This window comes from Alosa alosa, chromosome 5 (genome assembly GCF_017589495.1).
Source record: "Alosa alosa isolate M-15738 ecotype Scorff River chromosome 5, AALO_Geno_1.1, whole genome shotgun sequence".
Classification (NCBI taxonomy): Eukaryota; Metazoa; Chordata; class Actinopteri; order Clupeiformes; family Clupeidae; genus Alosa; species Alosa alosa.
In genome coordinates, this window is record NC_063193.1 from 26,009,095 (window position 1) to 26,026,049 (window position 16,955).

At 45.5% G+C, this 16,955-nt stretch overlaps 1 protein-coding gene across 1 annotated transcript in view; it reads left to right on the top strand.

The window, feature by feature from the left end:
- The window catches only part of si:dkeyp-14d3.1 (transmembrane protein 132C), a 309,004-nt gene extending 298,885 nt beyond the window's left edge, over positions 1-10,119 (top strand). Inside the window, 3 exon segments of the mRNA XM_048244531.1 lie at positions 6,723-7,346; positions 8,545-9,003; positions 9,097-10,119. Coding sequence (XP_048100488.1) covers positions 6,723-7,346; positions 8,545-9,003; positions 9,097-9,840 — 1,827 coding nt within the window. The 3' untranslated portion in view covers positions 9,841-10,119.
- Positions 10,120-16,955: the final 6,836 nt, after the last annotated feature.

Sequence of the window (16,955 nt, forward strand, 5' to 3'; positions counted from 1 at the left end):
TAAATGTATCTCCATCCAAACTACGGTAACATCTTTGCCTGACAATTAAGGAATCTTCTCACAAAGGCACATTTACTTATTTTGTGATGAATATTTTAACAAAGCTGTCAGGCAGAGCTGCTTTGGCATGCTCAGTGAGCAAACATGTTCATTAACACGCTCACAGCTTCTCATGGATGTCCTCATTAATAAACCCACTTGTAGACTATTGCTGACTGTATTCATGAGATAACATTGTTCATTCTCCCACTGAATGTTTGTATTTCTTACCCCATGTGTTAAAATGTAGCAGTGAGAGGAAAGTAAATTGATATGTAACTGGAGACTTTTTTTTCTATTTTGATTTCCAAGTAATTTCAGTAGAACTGTATTTGGGTATTGTTATTTGATATATCTTTATCAACACAACTGCAATTTGATTAATATTACCTGAAATACACACATAAATAGCATGACTTTTTAATGTTTTTAAAAATGGAGATATAGCATTTTGGAAACAAACTCTTAATTTGTAACCCACTGTTTCTACTTTCCCAACCCATCTCCTCAGAGAGTTTTGCCACTATATTATATTTATAACTATTATAACTTTATATTGCGACTAAGGAAGTTTTAATCAAAAGCATTCCCTGTCAAAGTATGGCCAGAAGATGACAGTGTAGTGCACATTTGGGTTTCCCCACTGATGTGTGTGAAGTGGAGGTCTTAAAGAATGCGCGTCGCCCCTGGTTACTGGCATCATGGTTAATTAAAGGGTCGTTAGAGAGAGCCAAGGGCTGCGGAATCAGACAGGGCATCGCATCGTAATGTGAGACCGGCAGTGCAATTATCCGCTATTTGACAGGGCTAATCACCGCGCCGCACTTCAACACGAGCACGTCTGACCGTCCGGGATCAATGGAGAGAGAGAACAGGCCGCACCTTATGAAGCTCAATATTTACTGGTAGCCAGGGACACTTTCAGGCATGTTTGTTTGTGTGTGTGTGTGTGTGTGTGTGTGTGTGTGTGTGTGTGTGTGTGTGTGTGTGTGTGTACGAGAGAGAGGGATAGATAGAGAGATGGAAAACAAAAGAGAAAGAAAGAGAGGGAGAGAGATAATGAGAGTTTGGGTTAAGAATGGATGTCCCTGTGTGTGAACGTGTGTGTGACTGTGTGTGTGTGTGTGTGTGTGTGTGTGTGTGTGTGTGTGTGTGTGAGAGAGTGAGAGAGAGAGTGAGAGAGAGGAGAATGTTCCGGTACCCTTTAGAAAGAATGGAGAGAAAGAGAGGATGTGCAGTGTGAGAGAGAGAGAGGGAGAGAGAGAGGGAGAGAGAGAGGGAGAGAGAGAGGAGGAGAGGAGAGGGGAGAGAGAGAGGAGAGAGAGAGAGAGAGGGAGAGAGAGGGAGAGAGAGAGAGGGAGAGAGAGAGAGAAAAGAGAGGCAATCTGAGCAAATAGGTCTTGCTGCTGCGTTGGACTTTTTATAGATTTCTCTTTCTTTTTATCACGCTCTCTCTTTTTTTCCTTTTACCCATCTGGCTTTTTTATCATCTCCCTCTCTTTCCCTCTCTTCCCCCAGTTTCTCTCTTTCCCTCTCTTCCCCCCAGTTTCTCTCTTTCCCTCTCTTCCCCAGTTTCTCTCTTTCCCTCGCTTCCCCAGTTTCTCTCTTCACCTCTCTTCCCCAGTTTCTCTCTTTCCCTCTCTTCCCCTCTTTCCCTCTCTTTCCCACTTTCTTCTTCACCTCTCTTCCCCTGGTTTCTCTCTTTCCCTCTCTTCCCCCAGTTTCTCTCTTTCCCTCTCTTCCCCCAGTTTCTCTCTTCACCTCTCTTCCCCCAGTTTCTCTCTTTCCCTCGCTTCCCCCAGTTTCTCTCTTCACCTCTCTTCCCCCAGTTTCTCTCTTTCCCTCGCTTCCCCCAGTTTCTCTCTTCACCTCTCTTCCGTTTTCTCTCACCCCATCCCCCCGTCTTTTTCCACTTTATACACTCTTTCTCCCTATCTGTTCCTGTGTTCTATCTCTTACTCTCTCACCACTTTTCCTGTGCACAAGAGAGAGAAAAAGAGATAGAGACTGTATATATGTGTGTGTGTGTGTGTGTGTGTGTGTGTGTGTGTGTGTGTGTGTGTGTGTGTGTGTGTGTTTGCATGAGTATATATGTGATCTTCATGTACTTCTTTCGTTCTTCTTTAATTATAAAGTGGCATTGGGATTTCTTACGTGTCTCAAGGATTTGTGTGTTTTTGTGTGTTTCGTGTGTTTGCATGTGCAGGAGAGCCCTCTAGTCACACATACACACACACACACACACACACACACACACACACACACACACACACAAACACAAACAAACACACACTACAGTTATCACTGGCATTTGAGACATCCGTGTGAAGCAAATCCCCCCTCTGCATGTCTTTAAATAAATAGGGCTGTTGATGTAGAGTGTTGATCTCCTATCTCCCTCTAATCTGGCCCTCTGGGCTGTCTCTGAAGAACGGCCTCTCATACCTTAGATCTCTCCTGGAGAGAACCAGAGCCAGTATCTCTCTCTCTCTCTCTCTCTCTCTCTATCACTCTATCACTCTTTCTTTCTCTCTTTTTCACTTTCACTCTTTCTCTCTTTTTCTTTACCTCCTCTTCCCACTTCATCTCACTCTCTTTTCCTTTTTCTTTCATGGTCTCTTCTTTCTCTCTCTCTTCTGTCTCTCTCTTCTTTCCCCTTTTCCCTTGTTCTCTTTCTCTCTCTCTTCCTCTTCTTCTCTTACTCTCTCTTCACCCTCTCTTCCTGTCTCTCTTCCCTTCCTGTTCTCTATCTCTCTCTCTTCCTATCTCTCTCTCTCTCTTCCTCTATCCATCTCTCTCAGTACATTCCCTATGCTCCATTAAAAGGTGCATGAAGGCCAATAATGTAGAAAAAGGTGCGCACATCTAAATGTTAAAAAAGTAGGTGCTGGACTCAAAAAGTGACAATAAAAATGACAAAGAAGTCCGCACACTAGAACTCCATTATTATTTTCTTTTTATTCACCACATGTGACGTTTCGGGACACACTGCCCTTCCTCAGACATAAGACCGGTACCTAGCAGCCCATACTTATACACACTGCCCTTCCTCAGACATAAGACCGGTACCTAGCAGCCCATACTTATACACACTGCCCTTCCTCAGACATAAGACCGGTACCTAGCAGCCCATACTTATACACACTGCCCTTCCTCAGACATAAGACCGGTACCTAGCAGCCCATACTTATACACACTGCCCTTCCTCAGACATAAGACAGGTACCTAGCAGCCCATACTTATACTAATTGAACACCTGACATCACATGATGCAAGTGATTAAAGTGCCGAGTGCAAAGTGCTTCAAGTGCTAGTGTGCAAAATGCAGTGTGCAAAAAAGGCAATAAGTACAATACAATACAATAAAGTGCCAACGTACAATAAATAACACAAAGCACAACAGTATTTCAATGCACTCATACCAGATAGTACCACTAGATCACATTGAGGAGTAGTGAATAATCCAAAAATTACATAAATGTTACAGGCAGACACATCAATATGTGCGATATATACAACATGAACAACATCAAAGAAGGAACCGATCAGGACAAAGCTAACAGACTAGAATTCAGGATCAGAAAGATATTACACCATGCTACAGATCAACACAACAGTCCAAAAAGGCCAAGGTCAGTTCATAGAAAGGGGAGCAAGTCAAACTCTTCATTCATTCCTCTAGGGGCTTGAGTGTCCAGTGTGTAAATCCAAAACGCTTTTTTTAGAAGACAGATTGTGAGAGCACTGAGTAAAATGAACAGCCACCGGGCTTTTATTTATTGCACGTTGGCACTTTATTGTATTGTATTGTACTTATTGCATTTTTGCACACTGCATTTTGCACACTAGCACTTGAAGCACTTTGCACTCGGCACTTTAATCACTTGCATCATGTGATGTCAGGTGTTCAAATAGGATAAGTATGGGCTGCTAGGTACCTGTCTTATGTCTGAGGAAGGGCAGTGTGTATAAGTATGGGCTGCTAGGTACCGGTCTTATGTCTGAGGAAGGGCAGTGTGTATAAGTATGGGCTGCTAGGTACCGGTCTTATGTCTGAGGAAGGGCAGTGTGTATAAGTATGGGCTGCTAGGTACCGGTCTTATGTCTGAGGAAGGGCAGTGTGTATAAGTATGGGCTGCTAGGTACCGGTCTTACGTCTGAGGAAGGGCAGTGTGTCCCGAAACGCCACATGTGGTGAATAAAAAGAAACAAATAATGGAGCTCTAGTGTGCGGACTTCACTAGTGTGTCTAGTGTGCGGACTTCACTAGTGTGTCTAGTGTGCGGACTTCTTTGTCATTTTTAAGATGCATGAAGGCGCCAGCATTGATGTAAACATACAGAGAAAAAAGGGAACCAGACTAACTTAAACTTAACCCTAAGCTGTGCTGATGGTCCCTGCTATCTGAGGACCAGTACCTACCATGCACTTACTGTACTCTCTACTCCTGCAGCCAGACCAATGAATTACTGAAGCTAAGCAGATGTGGGCCTGGTTAGTACTTTGATGGGAGACCTCCTTGGAAAGCAAGGTTGCTGCTGGAAGTGGTGTTGGTGGGTGGCCAGTAGGTGGCACTCTTCCCTCTGGCCAAAAAAGATCGATCCCAATGCCCCAGTGCAGTGACAGGGACACTGTACTGTAGGAGATGCCGTCCTTCGGATGAAAGGATGAAACCATACCTGTCAACACTGTGTTTTTCCCGGGTTTCTCCCGTATTTCAAGGTCATCTCCCAGCACCCTCCCATTTTGTTATTTCTCCCGGAAAACTCCCGTAATTTGCATGGCCATCAAACTTCATTTTAAAATCATTGATGCATTCAGGTTGCCAGATTGTGTATGAAATACACCCTACACATACACAATCACTTAGTTTCAATTTCAACCGTTTTGTCATAGGCTAAAACCTGGCAACCCAAAACCCAAATAAGGAAGCGGGTGCCAACTGCGCAGCCTCGTCGTAAGCAAGTGGGCTAGATGAATGGCCTACTCCAGAACTAGCTGTTGTGAAATTGTTGGGAATTTAATTGATTAACACATCACATAAACTGTTATTGAGTGTTGTTGATACACTAAACTTGTTCCCTCGGAACCAAATCTGACAGCAAGCAGCTTTGGAGTTTTGGAAGTAGGCTGCAGGCAGGCAGCTGGTGGATACATACAGCAACTGGCATGCGTAAGGTAATGGTAAGGTAAAAGCAACGACCGAAATGCAGTGTTGAAACACGTGTATGAAACGTATTAAATATGCAAACACAGATCCGGTATAAACACTGAACAGCATCCCCAACCCCCAGAAAAAAAATCTCCCGTTTTTGGTAAGCTAAATGTTGACAGGTATGGGTTAAACCGAGGTCCTGACTCACTGTGGTCACTAAAGATCCCATGGCACTTATCGCAAAGAGTAGGGGGTTCCCCGGTGTCCTGGCTAAATTCCCAACCTGGCTCATTCAATCTGGCCCCCTAATCATCCCCCACTGTAATTGGCTCATTCACTCCCTCACTCTCCACCTCAAACAGGTGTGTGGTGAGCCCAGGTGGGTGCTACACATTGGTGGTGGTTATTAGTGAGGACACCCCTTCCATGTGATGTGCTTTGAGTGTCGAGAAAAACGCTATATAAATGTAATGTTGTTGTTGTTGCTCCCTTCTATCTGAGGACCAGTACTACTACTGAAGGTAGTGCTCTGAGCGAACACAGCGCGGGTGCAAAGGAACGCGGCAGGCATGGGAGTTATGAGGGCCATTATATAAAACCCTATTGAAATAATCCCATTTTCTGTATATGCTTTCCACAGAGCAGTCTTTGTCAGAAAGGAACAAAACATAAGAGATGGAGGATACAAAAAGAAAGTTATTTTATTCCTTGAGTTCAGGATGCAGTTGTCTTTCAAATACTGTTCAAAACATTATTTGACATTCTTGTTCACTTGCCGCATTTTTCCTTAGATACAAGACATTCATAATATTTCAATCCATTAATGATCCTGTTTGACATTCACAATGAGTGATTTATAAATTATTGCTTTTAGGACAATTTTTGTCAAAGTGGGCTCTAAAGAAAAGACTGACTGACTGTTAGACACACAGTCACACACACACACACACACACACACACACATGCACACACACACACACACACACACACACACACACACACACACAAACACAAACACATGCACGCACGACACACACACACACACACACACACACACACACACACACACACACACACACACACACACATTATCTAATACAACAGAATAAAAACTAAAAAGTTGAAAGTAAATTGAAACAGTCAGAGTGTGTACATGGCATACTGAGGCAGGCTTACCTTGAAGTTTTCAGACAAATTGAACCAGTCACCTAGCACTGAAGTCTTTACCATTTGCTGATGAACCTATGGCCTTCATGAGCAAATGGCTCTCATGGCACACAACACCACTGCAGCAAACCATGCTCAAGAGCCCAGTTATGTTTATTATGCTAAGAGGAGTGATCATACTCTTGACATCTTGACAGAAAATTACTGGTATTACCCTATCTCGCAACCAGTAATTTAGCTGAATTGTGCAGACATTGTTTGGGCTTATTTAAATGCCAGTGTGAACAGATGTATGGTGAGAGGTCAGTCTCACGTTCAGTGTCAGTCTCAACTCTGCTGTTTTTCCCCTAATGTCCTCCAGGAGGCACTGGTTAGCGTCTGGCTACAGTTCAGCGACGGCTCGGCCGCACCCCTCGACCTCTACGACCCCGGGAGCTTCCAGCTGAGTGCCACGTCCCTGGACGAGACGGTGGTGCAGGTGCAGACCCAGGCGCGGTCACCCGGCACCGGCGTTGGAGACACGGCGGGCACCGATTCGTTGGCATCCTCCTCGCGCCACTGGCCGGTCATCGTGGCGCAGGGCGAGGGGCAGGGCCTGCTGCTGCGGGTGGAACTGAGCGTGCCCGAGACGTGCCAGCGCCACAAGCCGCGCCGTGCCGCCACATTGGCCTCGGGCACGTGCCAGGTGCGCGTGCGCTTTGGCCCGCCCGAACCCCCCGAGGTGGCCGAGGACAGCGGCAGAGGCGGTGATGGCGGTCGAGGGCCCCCCATGAACCGGCCGCCCCAGCGGAGGCCCCCGCCCGTGTCCTCGGCCAGCGTGCACTACGGCAGCTCCGTGTCAGACGCCAGCGACGCCGTCATGAGGCGGCTCGGCACCACCGCCGCCTCCACCACCAGGACCAACATCCTACGGAGGCCGGGAGGGGACAAACTGTCGGACGACGGCAGCCAGCTCCCCGTAGACTTTGCTGACTTCCCAGCACAGGTGAGGATTCACCTTGTGACCCGTGTTGGAACCACTCCATTTTAGGTAGCCTCAAGATTAATAGCCAGTAGGGAAGAGGTTGTGTCAGTGCCCACGATGACTCACTGAGGTCATGACCTGAACCCACTCTTCATCTCTCTCTCACTCACTCTTCTGTCCACTCTTTACTGTCCTAATAAATAAAGGCTGAAAAGCCCAAATATAGAATTTTTTAAAAAGATCATTATGAAACTATAATAGTCACACAAAGACAGAGCTTTTGTTTACTTTAAAGTCCCTACTGTAATTACTACTGAATAACACCCGCTGAAGAGCTTCCAAACTGTCTCATTTGATAAGACTAAAGCTTGTGACATTTCAATTCCTTTCTGTTGTTTGTGCTGTGGTTGTTTGTTTTTCTGAAATGTTGACAGTCCTCCCTATTAAACATCAATTCCGCGCTCTCCCCACTGTTGTGCACATGAGCAACTCTCACAGAGCACAAATTATGCTGAGGCTGCCTCAGTCAATCTGCTCCTGACAGGATTGCTCAAATGCCTCCGAAGTCTTCCATATTCAACCAGTCTAGGGTCCTGATTTGAAATGCTGTCGTCTCTCTGTTTCTCTATCCCTTGCTTCTGATTGGCTGCGGGCACCTCCCGTGCCTCCTGTCCTCTCTTGCTTACCGTAGAGGTAGGGCAGTGGATGAGGAGCCGGGCTAGAATGGAGTAGCCAGTAGACAGAAAAAGTCATGGCTTGGATCCCTGGCGCCTCCTGTTGTGCTCTTGAGCAAGGCACTTCACCCCGAGTGGCTCCCGGGAGACTGGCCCTTGTAATAATTGACGTATCTTAGTCACTTTGGATAAAAGCATCCGCCCAAATGAATAGCAAGGCACTAAGTAAACTAAGTACCAGTTAGCCTGCGGCTCGTTTAGCAGCAGCCTTGATAAAACCCACACACTCAAGCTCCCTCATTAGAAATGCGTACTGTATGGCCGAGGCCGGGTTTCCTCAGAGGCACTGTTTACATTAGCTGGCTGTGTGGGTTAAGCTCATAATAGACTGTCCTGAGGCAGTAAACGAAGGACAATATTCAAATGCATTTGTTTAGTATGTAACAAAGTATTCATTGTATGTATTCAAAGGGACACACGCATAATGTAGAATAATCAGTAAATGTATATCATGTTCTATTTTGTTCTTTCTTCTGCAAATGCAGGTGGACGTGCCGCGAGGACGTAACATGGACGGCGAGGATGACGAGGGCCTGACCGACGAAGACTTGCTGCAGACGGCGCGGGGCCTGACCGACCTGGAGATCGGCATGTACGCGCTGCTGGGCGTCTTCTGCCTGGCCATCCTGGTGTTCCTCATCAACTGCGTCTCGTACGCCCTCAAGTACCCGCACAAGGAGCTGGGAGGAGCCGAGGAGGGGGGCCTGGAGGGGGGGGCGGCGAGGCCTCACGCCCACGACTGGGTGTGGCTGGGCAGCGAGGGCGGCGCCGAGCTGGGCCTCTCCCCGCACCGCGACGAGGACACCGGCCTGGGCGTGCTGGTGATGGACAGCAGTCTGGGCGCGCTGGAGGAGGGCAGCCAGCTGCTCAACGGCGGAGGGGGCGTCCCGGGGCTACAGAAGCACGTGCAGGGGCAGATGCGCCGCTCGCCGGACGCCAGCGGGGCAGGAGGCCAAGGGGGCAGTAAAGGAAAGGGACCCAGGGGCAGGAGGCCAAGGGGGCAGTAAAGAGGCCAAGGGGAACTTCACCACCTTCAGGAGGGCGGCGTGAAGTTCACCACCTTCAGCACGAGCCCCGGGCGGGATGGGATCGGGATCGGGATCGGGATAGGGAGCGGGATCGGGATCGGATCGATCGGATCGGATCGGGAGGGATCGGGATCGGGATCGGGATCGGGATCGGGATCGGGATCGGGATCGGGATCGGGATCGGGATCGGGATCGGGATCGGGATCGGGATCGGGATCGGGATCGGGATCGGGATCGGGATCGGGATCGGGATCGGGATCGGGATCGGGATCGGGATCGGGATCGGGATCGGGATCGGGATCGGGATCGGGATCGGGATCGGGATCGGGATCGGGATCGGGATCGGGATCGGGATCGGGATCGGGATCGGGATCGGGATCGGGATCGGGATCGGGATCGGGATCGGGATCGGGATCGGGATCGGGATCGGGATCGGGATCGGGATCGGGATCGGGATCGGGATCGGGATCGGGATCGGGATCGGGATCGGGATCGGGATCGGGATCGGGATCGGGATCGGGATCGGGATCGGGATCGGGATCGGGATCGGGATCGGGATCGGGATCGGGATCGGGATCGGGATCGGGATCGGGATCGGGATCGGGATCGGGATCGGGATCGGCGGGATCGGGATCGATCGGGATCGAGGGGACATCCAGTGGGTGTGTCGGGGACGTGGAGCTCAACGACTCCAAAGAGCTGCGGAACTATATGGAGAGGCTGAGTGACGGCGTGCTAAGAGACGTGGTCTAGTCCTGCTCCTTTTCCTCACTTCTTTTCGTTTCATTTCTTTGTTTTTCTGTTTCTGTTTTTGGTTTTTTAAGTATTCGTGCGTGTGCTAAAACTGGACTGAAGTCACCTCTTTGCCTTTTTTAAAAAAAGAAAAAAATAAGAAGAAAAACACACAAACATAAGACATAACATTCATTCTCCCTGGGAAGTTTTTAATTTTCGCAACAGAAAAATAATTCTGTCCCAGAACCATGGTAACAAGAGGGTTTTTTGCCGTCATGGTTGTTTACTGTGGTTGACATGGCAACTCCTGCGGAGATTCATTTATTACCTTAATACACCCAGACATGGCACACACACACACACACATTACTTGTGAAAGGGAAACATGACAAATATTAGTTTGTATTTATGGATTTTATTATGGTTATTTTCCTGATCGAATACTTGTTCTTTGTCATCATCATACTTTTATGCCATAATATATATATTTTTTGTAGTTAAGAGTGAATGATTGCATTCTGACATTTGCCAATACTTTGTTTGTCACCTAAAGACATACGTACAGGAGACTTCCTGTATTCCTGTATAACAAAGTGTCATATAAATATATGCTGAACATGTAAATAAATGCACATAGAACGATTTTCACAAAACTCGTGCAGTTGAGGTGGTATGTTCTTAAATACAGCTGTGTGTGTGTGTGTGTGTGTGTGTGTGTGTGTGTGTGTGTGTGTGTGTGTTTTTTCTTCATTGATTTCTGGTCTCTCAACAATAGTTTTTCCTCTTCCTTCATCTGTTGTACATCTGTTCATTTGTGCCACTACATCGTGCTCTACAGCGTCCATACAAAGGGACCCAAACACAGTCACATTTACAGACCACCTCAACCCGGAGTGGCAGCAGCAGAGTCCAACCCGCCACCCCATTTTAGCAGCTACTCTGTAATGCACTAGCCTGGAAAATCCAGACCCTGATAATCTAGAAAGATTAAGGGTCTGGCAAAGAACAATGTAATGGCCCAACTTCGGGGACAACAAGCATGCATTTAAAAATCTCACTGCACGCAATTGGATAACACTAGACCATGTTTACTCTGAATGATTTCGACTTTGACACAATCGGATAACAATGTGTACTGTCCAATGTGTACTGTCCTCCAACAGTTTAGCTGGTTCTGTTGGGGTCAGTAACGTGCATCATTGCCATCTTTGCTAGAGTGTCTCGCAGAGACAATTCCATTGTGCTCTCGCGAGAACTCTGGATTTCCAGGGTAATAATGCACAAGGCTCTAGTTGAATGACACTTTAGCCTCTCCAAGTCCACGCTGAAATTGCATGCTGTCTCCTGTAGGGCGGCGCTGGCCAGCCTTTGACTCCAGCACTTCCCTCCCAAGTAAGATTAATTGTGCCTGTGCTAGTTAGGTCTGTCTTAATTGTGTCTGTTCTAAATGTGTCTGTGCTAAATGTGTCTGTGTTAAATGCTCGTCAGGAGCTTTAGTCGAGGTTCAGACTGACCCTTTGTTGAAAAGGCTACATAAATTAAAGCACAGGGTCTTTACTGCATGTCAATGCGACATTTCCTCTGTGCTGCCTTGGGCTCAGCTATATAGTCCAGGCAAACTAACTCATTTTGGAGCCTTTTCGCAACAGAAAAATAATTCTGTCCCAGAACCATGGTAACAAGAGGGGTTTTTGCCGTTATGGTTGTTTACTGTGGTTGACATGGCAACTACAAAGGTGTACAGTAGGCCTACGCTCTGAAGAGTGAGATCTTCACAGATACGGAGCACATGCTAAACTTACGACCCAACATGTTTGCATGAGCATACTGTACACCTTCCGTCGCTGATTAATTAGTGAGTCACCAACTCTACAACCTGTACCACATGCATTTAAGATCGAGGACAAGTCATTTATATATATATTAAAAAGAAAAGGAGACAGAATTCCGCCCTGCCAAACACCATTAGTCACTTGGAATGGAACAGATGTTACATTCCCCCATCTCACTCTCATTGTCTGATGCAAGTACCAATAGACCCAAGATTCTAATAAAAAAAAAACAGGGACCCCACTTTTAGACAACTTTAAAAATAATTTATCAAGATTAACACGATCGAATGCTTTAGAAACATCAATGAAGCACATGAACATTGTGGAGTTTTGCCTATTATATTTATCTAAAATGTCCTTTAGTGCAAAAATAGTGCCATGCTATCGTTTAAAATAAAAATGATTATCAGTAGACAGGACGTACCTCTCAGTAGAACTGTCTCCAGCACTTTGGACATGACACCGGCCAGAGCTATTGGCCTGGAATTATCTGAACTGTTCAGCTTCCCCACTTTATATTTGATAACTGGTACAAGCACAACAGAGAGCATAGAATCAGGTGTTCTATAAAAGTACTGGTGCACATTTTCACACTTGTCTTTCTAAAAGAGAAAAACAAACAGAGCCTGCTGATAATCATCCTAACTACAGCAGAATGCGTAGCCTATGGCGTGAGTGTAGTGAGATCATATGCCAGTTCAGCCTTCATAGCTGCCTTCCTGTGAATCAAAGGTAGTGCTGTCCAATTTGTGTTCCTCCTGAACTGAAGCCATAGGTCACATGCCATTCAAATAAATGGATGATGGCACACCCAGTCCTGCTAGGACATATGAGTGTGTGTGTGTGTGTCTGTGTGTGTGTGTGTCTATGGAGTAAAAGTCACAATGTCCTGCCTCTAAACTGATTTCCAGACATAAATGCTGGAGCCCCGCCCCAGAGTGATACATCACGGGGAGACAAGTGCCGGCGCTTCAGCCGTCTACCGCAGACTGGCAGACGTCCCAGAATCTCACTGCATGCCAACTTTTATGACATTCCCTCAACTTAATGTCTGTTTTAGACATTTTATATTTGTTCCGGTAATTTTCATTAGCCTACAAAGAATGATGGCGGAGTAAAAATCTATCCTTTATTATCTATATAACCATCACATTTATGTAATTATCATTCCGTCCCCATGACAATAAGATAATTGGACCCCAGGACGCCATTTTGGAAATATCCAATCTTAGTCTCTTGATGGGGCTTTCTATTGACTTCACTTTTTTAAATAATTGCATGTAAACAGTCACCACAGCATGTATTCTTGCTGCGAACAGCCACAACCATATTCTAATGTAGTGAAAGTGTTGAACTGATTATCCTCTGGTGGGTTATAAAACAGTGGGGAATATAAACTGGTGTAATGTGCTGTAATGCTTGTCTGTGTGTGTGTGTCTGTGTGTGTGTGTGTGTGTGTGTGTGTGTGTGTGTGTGTGTGTGTGTGTGTGTGTGTGTGTGTGTGTGTGTGTGTGTGTGTTTGTGTGTGTGATGAGATACATTATCTTTGTGTGGATATATGTGATGCATCATCTTTAAGTCTTCACTACAGGAATCAGAGATAGTCTTCTCTCAGGCTGCTTGCACAGCTTCCTGCTATAATAACTTTACTAAACATCTGAAATGCTCTATTCATCTCTTTATAGTTACATTACATACAGGGTCATTGGCGCCCCCAGCCATAATCCTGTACGCACTGTGCGCACAATTTTATAACGCTTTATTCATGGAATCATTCAATATTCCAAACAATAAAAATAGCTTGTGTACTGTCTTAATTGAAATATGCTTTGTGCACAAATGATAGCCTATGTTTAGAGCAAAAAGAATGGACATCTCAACATAAGGATACATTAGAAGATGATGATTTGTGTAAACTTTGTCACAACATGATAAGCAGTTCTGGCGCTTAAAAACGCAACGTTTCATTCAGTCATAAATCATTTAAGCATAGTGCTTGTCATGAAAAGAAAACAGCAGCTTAATATTTTTCAGGTGCAGTAAAAGACGCACTGTTCTTAGCAGTTATGCTGATAATTAGCGCCCTGGGCCATGGTGCGTACTATGGAATACAACCCTAGCGGCGCCCCTTACATACACAAGAAAGGATTTTGTTGTGTCACATAATTGCACACAATCTCAGTGGAACACATCTCTATGGGTCTGAATTAATCTAAAGTCAATATCTGAAATCGTATGGATTTAGCCCCAACCAAAAGCTGTTTGGATTTAGCCCTGATCTAAAACAGTTTGAATTTAGCCTAGATCTAAAACAGTATGAATTTAGCCTGATTTAGAACATATATAAATATATCCCTGATCTAGAACCAAATAAATATAGACCTGATCTAGAACCATATGAATGTAGACCTGATCTAGAACCTTATGAATGTCGCCCTGATCTAGAACCGTATGAATTTCGCCCTGATCTAGAACCATAAGACCACCAGTTTCTGGAGCCTTTGCCATGTGGATGCCCAGCACTGCTGCTTTTCTGGGGTGAGTGTGCGCACACTGGTTATGTGGTGCTGGTGGTTATTGATGGGCCAGGCGCTGTGATCAGGGCTCGGGTAGGTGGGTGTGGATACGTGGCAAGCTGGTCGGTTGGTGCTGGTGGATACGTGTGTGTGTGTGTGTGTGTGTGTGTGTGTGTGTGTGTGTAGGTTGGTGCTGGTGGATACGTGTGTGTGTGTGTGTGTGTGTGTGTGTGTGTGTGTGTGTAGGTTGGTGCTGGTGGATACGTGTGTGTGTGTGTGTGTGTGTGTGTGTGTGTGTGTGTGTGTGTGTGTAGGTTGGTGCTGGTGGATACGTGGCAAGCTGGTCGGTTGGTGCTGGTGGATACGTGGCTGGCAGTGTTGTATAAAGTACTAGAAAGCAATACTTGAGTAAAAGTACAAGGATCGTACTAAAAAAGGACTTTGGTAGAAGTGAAAGTTGCCTTTTAGAATATTACTTAAGTAAAAGTCTTAAAGTATCTGAAATATACTGTACTTAATTATCAAAAGTAATTTTCTGATATTTAATGTACTTAAGTATTTGAAGTAAAAGTAAAAAGTAAAAAGCAAGCGGTTCAAACTTTTATTGTAAACTTTATTTTGGCTTTCTTATAGTAAAGCATAAAGCATATTCAGGGTTCCCATATCTTCTTAATCTCACTCATCAAATCAAATCACATTCTTTTCTAGGACTGTAGGCACAATTCTCTGAAATGAAAAATAAATAACTTATTTCTTTCACACAAAAAAATGACCTGCTTGTAGGGAGAACATTTTGGTCATGTGGCATGAGCATTTCTAGGGCTTACTCCCCAGGTCACCGTCACTCACACACACACACACAGGCCACCTATGTCCAGCAGCTACTAATATGCCAGTCATTAGTTGAAACTGAAAAGGTGTCTGTTCATCTTCAAAGGAAGCTTGCCAGAATTCAGTGCCCGGGGTTTCAGGCCCAAGACCGACCATAGTGGTGGAAATTGGATAAATTAAGCAACATTTCAGCTCTTACTATCCTGTAGTTTTTATTAGTACCATGGTTCAACAAATGTGTAAAGGTTATATAATAATTCACTTCAACTGAGAAGTTAACAAAAAATATTCCACTATTCCACAAGTTACCAAAACAGAAAGAAAGAAAGAAAGCCTTTGAAATGTAGCCTATCCCATGCTTCCACAAAGAGGCATATTGAACTAATGTTTAGGTTACATGTTTTTTTGCATGGATAGGCTATATTGTTGTTTGGTGATTTAGCCTACTCCTTTACTACACCCTCTTCTGAGTAAACAAGGCATATAGGTTTATCATGTAGGGTAATTGCTCTTTCTTACATTAAATAACTTTAATTTATCCTATCTACTTGTCCCTGTAGTCATGGCCTCCTCATCACTAATTTCGGGCTCATCATTTTCAGTGGTCGACTGGTTGATCTCCATCCTTCCTGACGCTTGTGTCTACTGTAGGGCCGGCTTGGCTGTCCGTATCTGAGAAAACCTTTTGGAAAAGACGGGCTATTAGTCCGGTGGACAGCCCATAGAGCCCCATTGTGGACCCAGAAATGTTGAGTACACCAAAGTTTTATGATGGAAATATATAGTATGGGTTCCCAGCATGCAGAAACTGCCAGATGCTAATTTGCATGTGTTGGGCAATTTGTGTAATTGAGCTAATTAGCTAAATTAGCATAATAGCCTATATTGATCATATTATAAGAGCTGTTTGGCCAAAATGGATAATGTTAGTAGTTAGTAGTAGTTAGTTCTTGAAAGATAGGGCTGTAGCGATATACAGTAGGGCTGTAACGATACACCAACCTAACAATTCGATTCGTTTCACGATTTTTGACCCACAGTTTGATACAAACCTCGATTTTTCTTTTTTTTTTTGGGGGGGGGGCTAGACATTTCAATAGCCTACCTTAGAACACCAGAGGATTACAATGTAATATATCTGTATTATTTTATATCCTGATATAAAAAGAGAGAATACTGAATGTCTGATATTTATGACAGCACACTTTATGCAGATTAGCCTATAGCTTAGGCCTATTATTTCTATTACAACTCTACCACATTCAGATGTCTGGTTAAAGCCTGGAAATATTGTAAACAAAGTAGTATAGTTGGCTAGCTTATCCTAGTCTACTGATTGGACTGTTCAGTTTCCTCATGTGTGTTTAAGGTAATACTGTTCTCCTTGGGACAAGCCTTTTGGGAAACATTGGTATTGAGATGATCATTCAGTTCTCCTAGAATCCCCAGCGCGAAACATCATGGGAATCTCAAGCACAGTCCAGCACGCTGGCGTTGCACAGCTTCCCCAACAAGCCATTGCCATCCTCGGCGCGGGTGTTCCCACATTCAGTCCAGCAATTAGTCTCTGGCACTGCCACACAGCAGGTGGGGTGCACACACCGCAAGAGCCCTACTCACCCTGGGGAACCACAACCACCAGCGCCCAATGCGGGCGTGCTGCTAGCAGTCACCTGGTCTGTCCCTCTCATCCCCAGCTCCCTTCAGAGAACGCCCTCAGGTCGCACTTTCGCAGTGTGCACCACCGCAACGTTCCTCCAACACCTGGCGGGGCCTAGCCTCCACTGCCACAGACTCCCCGGCACTGAGCACCATAACTGGCACTGCACCTCCGATGCTCCACTCCGTCGTCTTGCCAGTTCCATCGCAGCGGGACCACGCTGCACAATCAGGCTACAGCTACCGACGTTGGCGTCCCTCTTCTGCTGCCTTGTCGCAGAGCCGCCACGATCGC